At 38.6% G+C, this 10,520-nt stretch overlaps 1 protein-coding gene across 1 annotated transcript; it reads right to left on the bottom strand.

Moving 5' to 3' along the window:
• LOC107633186 lies at nucleotides 328-1,206 on the bottom strand. Its single transcript, XM_016336823.1, has 2 exons — nucleotides 1,027-1,206; nucleotides 328-939 (listed from the first exon to the last, which is right to left on the bottom strand). The coding sequence occupies exons 1-2, from the start codon at nucleotides 1,204-1,206 to the stop codon at nucleotides 328-330; spliced, it is 792 nt and encodes a 263-aa protein (XP_016192309.1).

The raw sequence follows: 10,520 nt of genomic DNA, 5'->3' as shown, positions 1-10,520 counted from the left end.
ATCTAGTCCCAACTCATGAGCAACAGTTAAAGAAACAAAGGAATGTGATGCACCCGAGTCATACAGTACAGTTAGGAATCGATTCTTGATGTAACACTGACCTTGGATCAGGGCGTCTAATTGCATAGCATCATTAGCGGTCATGACAAACACTCGACCTTGTTGCTGGGTTCGCGCTGGATTCCGAGTAAACCTCTTCGCGCAATTCTTAGCCATATGTCCTGGTTCATTACAAATATAACACTTGGATGTCCCAAACAAGCAGGGTCTATTACCATGATCTTTCCTACACTGCCTACATGCTGTATTCACCTGTGCCTGTTGGGGTCATTTACCATTATCCTGCCTTGGTCTACCTCCGTTTCCACCCGTAGGGCGAGCAGGAACGTTACCAGCTTGTGGATTCTTTTGCTGTGGCACACCAGGTGTCTTGGAGTTTGTCCTACGTGGTTGCCAGTGATAACTATTGTAGTTCCTTGGTGGAAATCCTTGACGACTTGCTTTAGAGGCACTTACCTTCTTAGCACATTCTTCCACTAACTTACACTTATTAACCAACTCAGCAAAATTTCGTATCTCCAATGGAACTACTGAACTCATCAGATCCTCACGAAGGCCCCCTTCGAACTTCAAACACTTCCATTCTTCAAAATCAGTAGGATTCCCTTGGCAGATCTTGGAGAAACGGCACATGTCATCAAACTTACGGGCATATTCTGCAACAGTTGTGTTACCCTGTTTCAGCTGCATAAGTTCCATCTTCTTAGCGTCACGAGCTGCCCTCGGAAAATACTTCTTATAAAATTCATCCTTAAAAGTATTCCAAGGAATATTGCCTTCATCTTGTTGCAACAGTCGCTGTATCTCCTGCCACCAATGCTCAGCTTCTCCTTCCAGCATATAAGTAGCAAACTCCACGTGTTGGCCTTCCGGAACATGCTGCGCTCGCAGTGATCATTCGATAGCTCGAAACCAGTTGTCAGCATCAGTCGCAAAAAGTATACCTTTAAACTTAGGTGGTTTAACCTTCAAAAAAGTCGCAAAGGTCATAGGTCTTTCGAGATGCCCCAAGTTATTCTCATCATTTCCACTATCTTCCCCATGCTCATTCTCATTCCCGTTTCTCACTCCAAGACGATCAACAACCCTAGCCGCTGCTACTGCAGCCTCACGCACTGCCTCAGCCACAACGTTCATGGTAGTCATAAACGTCTCCTATTCCCTCTCGTAGTTAACATTAGGAATTCCTTCCCGTACGCCTCGTCTCCGTGAACCCATCGTGGTCCCGTTCACACCAAACAATCATTATTAAGGTGATCAGTCTTAACACTTCAAGTCAAGTGTGAACATTCCCAGAACGAAAACACAGAGACAATCATGCAACACATATCACATAGATATCCTATAAGCATGAGACACACAACAGAGTATGCAATGAAGCATAGTCAGTCCACTCCCCAGGCTCTATTGGGAACGAACTGCTCTGATACCAAATTGTAACGACCCAACTCCCAGTATGCCATGGTCATACAAGAAGCTAAGTGTTACTAACTTGTCCTTCCTAACTATTATCTATTATTTAACATATAAGCATGTGCCTTGTTAGAACGTTCCCAATTTTACGAGTAACTTTTTTTTTTAATATATCGTTGCGGATAACAAGGTAAAATAAATAGGCATACATTGAGAGAAGTAGAAAGGAAGCATAAATAAAGAAAGAAACACAACTAATAATATACATCATGTACACTATAACAAAACATGTAGCGTTTACACAAGATCAAGTCAGTTTACATCCTCGTCATCCTACGCAGCTAATATATACACGAAACTCCCAGGGCCTGGCCCATACAAAAAGCCGCTAAACTGGCACCCAGGCTAGCCTAACCACTATATAGCTCCTAGCTCTCGGGTGTACTAACACAAGTGAGAGACTAACTATCAGATAATGTCAGACTAGAGTGTCATCAAAAGAATGCCCCTTCCACAGTCAAACTATATCTACACGTGGCCGTTCGGAGAATCGCCGTGAGGCTCGTCCATCTCCTCATCCTGCTCTATCTCTATCTCAGGATCCTCCTCCTCCTCATCGTCTGCAGCTACAGTTATACCCTCAGATCCACCAGAAACACTGCTGTCACTATGTACAAAACCATTCGCGAGCACAGGTCCGTTCGCGTATATAGGAGCTGTCCCACCGTCCGGTAGTACCAGCTCATCAGGCTGTGGAAAGTCGGGGATCGGCTCAGCGGGAAAATCCCACTCTGGTGGTATCACAGGTACGTAGTCACTAGATAACTGAGGCTCATCAGGAATGATAGGCTCAGGTACTGCCTCATTCAAAGGTTGAGCTGGTATAGGGTGTCCGGGATTATCAGGAAAAGGATGCCCAGGTGCGTCAGGATGTAACCAGGATATGGGAAAGTCGTAAGGAGCATCGGGGTCAAAATGCGGGCTAGACAGAGGATCTTGAAAAGCTTGATTAGGTAATGCATATCGTCTAATACGAGGCTCTAAACCCATAATGAAGTAACTGTGATGTACCGGATCCTCGTAGACGTAAGGGTCCACGAACTCATAGAAGATCACGCCCGTCTCCATCTGAGGGGGAGGAAGGGAGAGAAAGGGTAAGAACTGGGGAGTTCTTAGTAGGGTCAGGGTTATTAGTTACATTCATTTATTCGATTCCGATTAGCAGATGGATATTAGAATACAGTAAAGTAGTAAACAGTAGTTAAAACTAGATAGGAAAGACAGAAAACAGAACACAAACAGAAGAACACAAGGAAATAGAGCACAGACATAACACTCAAGCAGACAAACATAAAGAAATAGTTCACACACAAGAAGGAAAGCAACAAAGAATGATGCACAGACAAGAATGATGCATGTCTAGCCCTAGTACAGGCCATGAGCTCATACAATATCTCTTGGGTTGCCTCAAGCAACAATTAACCTCAAGCAAAAATATCTCTTCGGTATGAATAGTTAGCATGTCCTAAGTATAAGTTCATTAAGTCTATACTGAAACAGTTTTACTTTTCATACAATATCTAACCCTAGTCACAAGTCAAGTACTAACTAAGTTGCCCTAGTTCGTTCACTAGTCTCTGTCTGGTTTTCTGTCATTAAAACTTTACAGACTTTTTCTTCGATTTTTATCTTTTCTTTATCTTTTTATCTTTCTTTTATCTTTGCCTCACTAAAATGTTCTTATCACTCCCTAATTGTTTTACGAAGGTAATTATGAGATTCTGCACTTAAAGTTGTCTTTCTAAAACTTTTACAGAAAACTGTCTTTTTCGTATTATTTTATTATTTTTATTAAAATATTATTTTTAATTAAATATTATTATTTAATATTTTACTATTATTTATTATTTTATCATTAATTTTCGAAAATTAACTTACCTTTTACTTTTAACCTCTAAAATTAACTTTTTACCACCCGTAACTTTTAATATTTCTACTTTAACCACCATAACTTTCAGAAATTACTAAATAACCCCTTAAACACCAAAATTTTTACTTCCTTGCCCTTTTAAGGATCTAAAGCCTGTTCTTCATTGTTCTTCATCACACTCAAAGTGTTCTTCATGTTCTTCATAAATTCTTCAGATTCTTTCTCTATTTTTACCCGTTTTTCAGTCTTTTCAGCAACCGATTTTTACTATAATTCATAATAAATTAGCAGCCAATAAAACCCCATCTTTTCTACATGATTTCAACACAAATTGAACCTCAATTTAAGCTTAGGGTTTCGTTTTTCCAGCTGTTCCAAGAACATGAACTTTAAAGCTTGAATTTCATCAAATTTCATCAAAATTTCACCAAATTTTCACCAAGAATCAATCATATATGCAACCAATTTTTAGCACAGCCAATTTATACAACATTCACACAACTCAAACATAAATAATCAAGATTAATTTCGTGACACCCTACCTGGTTTTGCTGCTCCTAATTCAGGTAGACTTTCAGGTGGTCCTTTAGCACTTTTTCCTCCTAAATCACATCAAGATCAACTTTAAATTCAAAAACCCTCAGCATGTTAGGAAGTGATTTATAATCTTAGACTTGCTGGAAAGTCACGTTTCTTGGCCCTCAAGTCAAGTTAAGCATGATTCCTAAGGTAGAACATCAAGAAAACACATGTTTAAACATGTTTCCTTGAAACCGAATCAAAAGAGAGATGGTGCAGCTAACTCACCTTGATTCCAGCCTTGATAAGTGATATGATCATGTAGAGAAAGAAGAGAGGATCATTTTGGTCGGATTGGAATTTTGATTTGAGTTTTAGTTCAGCAGAAATCAAGCTTTGAAGATTTGGAACTAAGAACTTTTCTCTCTTTTTCTCTCTACCTATTTTCGGCCACAAAGTGAAAATGAGCCAGCTTTGGGGGTTTTGGGGGTGTAGGGTGAGTTGTGATTGGTTGGCTTGGAGGTGGATTAAAATAATATTAAAATATCTCAGGTGTATAGCTACTAAAACTAGATGTATCGGAACACTTCTGAAAACATCTCTAAAAATTATTTTCTGAGCTACTAGCATAAATGACAATAGTAATATATTTATTATGATAATAAGACATGTATAATGAGGCCTTAGCATTACTAAAGTCATCAGAGAGTGCTGGTGCTAAGTTGCACCAGTAAACTGTGAACCCGGTTAAACCGATTTTTCTATTTTTAACTAAAACTGACCAGGTAACCTTATAATATCATTCAAGAAGCTTCTAATAATAATATAATGATAATATCACCCTATTATCTCTCTTCTCTCATAAATCGAGTCCGGTTTGTCAAACTGAGACTATTTACGAAAAACCGAATCAAAACTCCTAACCGATACGGTTCAAAAACTAGGTTCTTCGCGACCGCGTTATCGAGCTTGTCTCGGAAAAGGTTCTAACTTAAAGATAACATAATGACAATGAGGATTGAGATACTTGAGGTTATATCAAAGGTTTTTCCCTTACTGATCTTCCGGAGTTCTCCGTACTTTCAGAAAAGATCTCGCGTACTCGAAAACCGGGGTTGTTACATCAATTACCTTGGAAAAGGGGTTGAATGCAAAATGGGTTTCATGGGAACCTTGGAAAAGGAAACATGAAATCATGCTAGAAATTCCTTCTCACACTTGAGTAGGATCTGGGTTTTGGTGTTTGGATATGGTGACATAAAATCCTCCCTCTACTTGGACCTATGATGATGTGTGGTATAATCAGGGACCAAGCATATCTCTCTTCATGAGCAATTAGACTAAGGAATTAGCTATTGATCAAGATATGAGAGATTGAGTCACCAAGGAATTTGGGCTCAATCAATCATGATTGCCAAGAAGTCAATGAGTTGCATGATTGAAGAGGATATGAGCTGGATTTAATCCAAAGAGACAACATCTCCTGATCTCAATCAATTTCCTTATTCTTATCTTTCACTTTCTTTATAGCTTTCTTTACATTCTGCAATTCCCCATTCCCATTTACAATTAAGTCATTTAAGTTTCTGCTCTTTACCTTCTTGCCATTTCCAATTCTGTCATTTACTGCTTTCCTTTACTTTTAAGTCATTTATATTTCTGCACATTTACAATTCTGCAATTATAATCTATTCTACTTAGCTTGACTAATTCACCAATTGATTAAAATTGCTCAAATCTACCAATCTCTGTGGATACGATCCCACTCCACTATGGGTTATTACTTGACGATAATTTTGGTGCGCTTGCCAAAAGAACGGATTCACCATTTTTATATGGGGAGTGAATTTGGCTCATCAAGTTTTATGGCACCGTTGCCGGGGATTGGTTTGAATTTGACAATGATTAAATTGATTGGAGAGCTAGATTAAGCATTTTTTATTACCTTGTTATTTTCTTTTTAGCTCTTTATTTTTCTGTCCACTCTATTTTCTTTGTTTTTACTTTGATTATTTTAGTTATTCATTATTCATATTTCCATTCTTCTAACTGTTTGATTAATTGCATTAACCAAGTTAACCACTAATCTTAACTATAGTGATTCTTCACTTGTCCTCTACTTGCTGTTTGTTGAATGTATGACAGGTAGAAGGGGAAAAACTTCATCCTCTTTTGATAGTGAAACTGAGAAGACCTTTCTTAGATTAAGGAGGGAAGCAAGAGGCAAAGGCATAGTTGGAGAGGAACCAGTAGAGGAAGATCCGAGAACCACCACGGATGATGAAGTGCAAGACAATGTTGGGGGAGATGCTGGAAATCATGATGGGCAAGAGAGGAGAGTCTTAGGCTCCTATATCAACCTAAATCTAGGAAACTGTGGCAGTAGCATCCTCAAACCAACAATCCATGATAACAACTTTGAGTTGAAACCTCAACTCATCACACTTGTCCAGAATAACGGTTCATATGGAGGAGGAGCCTAGGAGGACCCAAACTAACATCTCACTACATTCTTGAGGATTTGTGACACTGTAAAGTCCAATGGTGTACACCCTGACACCTACAAGCTACTTTTGTTCCCTTTCTCACTCAGAGATAAGGCAGCAAAGTGGTTGGAAGCATTCCCCAAGGAGAGCTTAACCATATGGGATGATGTTATAAACAAAATTCTAGCAAGATTTTACCATCCACAGAGAGTCAACAGGCTAAGTACTGAGGTGCAAACTTTCAGACAGTAAGATGGTGAAACACTTTATGAGGCCTGGGAGAGGTTCAAAGATTTGACAAGGAAATGCCCACCGGATATGTTCAATAAGTGGGTGCAACTACACATCTTCTATGAAGGGCTGACATATGAGTCAAAGCAAGTAGTAGATCATTCTTCTGGAGGCTCACACAACAAGACGAAAACCATTGAAGAAGCCATAGATGTCAGAGAGACTGTTGCTGAGAATGAGTACTTCTATGCTTTAGACAGAACTCAAAAGAGAAGAGTAATGAAGCTCAATTCAATGGATGTCTTGCTGGCCCAAAACAAACTTATCACTGCACAACTAGCAGCCTTGACCAAGAAGATGGAGAGTAATCAAGTCTCAGCCATTCAAGCCCAAGCCCCCCAACAGGAAGGAAATGCACCAGAAGTTGAATGTGAATGGGAGCAAGCCAACTATGTGAACAATTCTAGACCACCATATGATCCAAACTCCAAGACATACAACGGAGGTTGGAAGAACCACCCAAATTTTGGGTGGGGGAACCAACAAAGCCACAATCAAGATCATACCAAGCCATACCAAGCCAATCAATACCACAATTACAATCCCAACCATCAATCAAGCAATAATAGATCCTACCATAATGCAAAAAATACATCATATCATTCTACTCAACAAATACACAACAACCACCATCAAGACACATCAACCTCAACCATGCAACCAAGTGAGATCAAAAGCAACTTTGAGAGAGTAGAAGCTGCAATAGCACAACTGTCATCACAGCTGACAGGAGCTATTTCCACTCTTTTGGAGAGACAAACACAAGCTGATAAGAGGATAGATGCCAACCATGAAGAGTACAGATCAAATCTGAAGAATCAAGGCGTAGCTATTTCAAAATTGGAAGCACAATTAGGAATTCTATCCAAGAAAATTCCTATGTCTACACATACCTTTTCCAATGATACCATGGCTAACCCAAGAGGGGAATGCAAGGCCATCACACTTAGAAGCAGAAAATTTGTAGAAGAAGCAACCCCAAGCCAGAGCAACCAAGAAAAAAGAGTTGCAGAAAAGCCTGAAAACAAGAATGAAGAGGAGACTGATAAACCCCAATTTTGTGGTTTATATTGTGTAGAATTTGAGGGGTTTTGTCAATATTTTTCACACTTATTCACAAGAATTACATGGTTTTGTGTTCTCTTCCTAATATTGCTTCATGATGGAAAACATGCTTCTTTTGCCTTAGAATTGCTATATTTTGATCCTCTTTTATTACCATTCGATGTCGTGACATGTTTGTTGAGTGATTTCAGAATTTATAGGGCAAGAATGGCCTAGAAGAGAGAAAGAAAGAATGCACAAGTGGAAGGAACATGAAGATTTGGATTTTGGGAATCTCAGCATGGGCGCGCACGCGCACCTCGCGCGCACGCGTGGGTTTGGGCAGCTGGAAGTGGCGCGCGAAGATTGGCGCATCCGCGCGGATTAGAGAAATCCACACCGACACGCACGCGTACATGGCGTGACCAACTTATCCCAAGAGTTCAGGCTGTCTTTGGGTTGAGAATCCAACCATAATCTAGCTCTGTCTCTTACAGTAAAAGGGAAAAGCATGAGCCTGTAGACTTCAGGATCTACTGCATTAGTCTTAACAGTATCACATATCTGCAAGAATTCAGTTTCGAAAAATGTTAGTATTTTTCGAAAATTTTTAAAATCAAAAATAAAAATAAGAATAATTAGTTAATTAACAAGAAATTTTTGAAAAAGAGGGAAGATATTTTCGAAAATTAGAGAGTTAGTTAGGTAGTTTTGAAAAAGTTAAGAAACAAACAAAAAGTTAGTTAGTTAGTTGAAACAAATTTTGAAAAGATAAGAAGTTAGGAGGTTAGAAAAGATATTTTGAAACCAACTTTTTGAAAAAGATAAGATGAGAAGATATTTTTGAAAAGATATGATAGAAATTAGTTTTTGAAAAAAGATTTGATTTTTAAAATCACAATTAATGACTTGATTCATAAGAAATCACAAGATATGATGCAATGCATGAAAGTTATGTATCAAAACAATGAATGCATGCAAGAATGCTATGAATGTCAAGATGAACACCAAGAACACTTTGAATGTCAAGATGAACATCATAGACACAATTTTGAAAAATTTTTAATGCAAAGAAAACATGCAAGACACCAAACTTAGAATTCTTTAATGCTTATGCACTAAGAATTCAAGAATGCATATGAAAAACACCATACAACACAAAACAAAAAATCATCAAGATCAAACAAGAAGACTTACCAAGAACAACTTGAAGATCATGAAGAACACTATGAATGCATGAAATTTTCGACAAATGCAAGATGCACATGCAAATGACACCAAACTTATGATATGACTCATGACTCAAACAAGAAACACAAAAAATGTTTTTGATTTTTATGATTTTCTAATTTTTTTTGGATTTTTTTCGAAAATTATATGAAAAATAAAGAATAAGGATTCCAAAATTTTTAACATGAATTCCAGGAATCTTGCATTCTTAGTCTAAAGCTTCAGTCCAGGAATTAGACATGGCTCACTAGCCAGCCAAGCTTTCAATGAAAGCTCCGGTCCAAAACACTAGACATGGCCAATGGCCAGCCAAGCTTCAGCATGTAACATAAGAGAATATATTGCTCATTACTTATCGAAGTAACTTGCCTCTATGCTGATGGTTTGGAAGTCTCAATCCAAAAGAATTTAGACATGGCTTTACAGCCAGCCAGGCTTCACATGCTTCATGAAACACTAGAATTCATTCTTTAAAAATTTTGAATAAAATATTTTTTTTTCAAAAATAAAAGAAAAATTTTTGAAAGATTTTTGAAAAATTTTTGAAAAGAAAATAAAAAGAAAATTACCTAATCTGAGCAATAGGATGAACCGTCAGTTGTCCATACTCGAACAATCCCCGGCAACGGCGCCAAAAACTTGGTACGCGGAATCGTGATTACACTTTAATTATGTAAAGTTCATTGCTCTTTCTTTCCCTGGAAATGGCGCCAATAGACAAGGTTTAGACTTTCTGGATTCTCTTGAATGCCGCCATCATTCTAGCTTATGCCACGAAGATTCTGATTAAGAGATCTAAGAGATACTCATTCAGTCGAAGGTAGAACGGGAGTGGTTGTCAGGCACGCGTTCATAGGGAATGATGATGATTGTCACGTTCATCACATTCAGGTTGAAGTGCGAATGAATATCTTAGAAGCGAAATAAGATGAATTGAATAGAAAACAGTAGTACTTTGCATTAATCTTTGAGGAACAGCAGAGCTCCACACCTTAATCTATGGAGTGTAGAAACTCTACCATTAAAAATACATAAGTGAAAGGTCCAGGCATGGCTGAATAGCCAGCCCCTCTGATCTAAGAACCAGGCATCCAACGATTGTCAAAAAGACGTCTAATACAATAGTGAAAGGTCCTATTTATAATAAACTAGCTACGAGGGTTTACATGAGTAAGTAATTGATGCATAAATCCACTTCCGGGGCCAACTTAGTGTGTGCTTGGGCTGAGGTTGAGTGTTGCACGTGTAGAGGTCCTTCTTGGAGTTGAACGCCAGTTTTTGTGCCAGTTTGGGCGTTCAACTCTGGTTTTGGCTCCTTTTTGGCGCTGGACGCCAGATTTGGGCAGAAAGCTGGCGTTGAACGCCAGTTTACGTCGTCTATTATTGGCCAAAGTATGGACTATTATATATTGCTGGAAAGCCCTGGAGGTCTACTTTCCAACGCAATTGGAAGCGCGCCATTTCGAGTTCTATAGCTCCAGAAAATCCACTTTGAGTGCAGGGAGGTCAGAATCCAACAGCATCAGCAGTTCTTCTTCAACCTCTGA

Source organism: Arachis ipaensis, chromosome B03, assembly GCF_000816755.2.
Source record: "Arachis ipaensis cultivar K30076 chromosome B03, Araip1.1, whole genome shotgun sequence".
In the NCBI taxonomy this organism is placed as follows: domain Eukaryota; kingdom Viridiplantae; phylum Streptophyta; class Magnoliopsida; order Fabales; family Fabaceae; genus Arachis; species Arachis ipaensis.
This window is presented reverse-complemented; position numbering and strand designations above follow the sequence as displayed.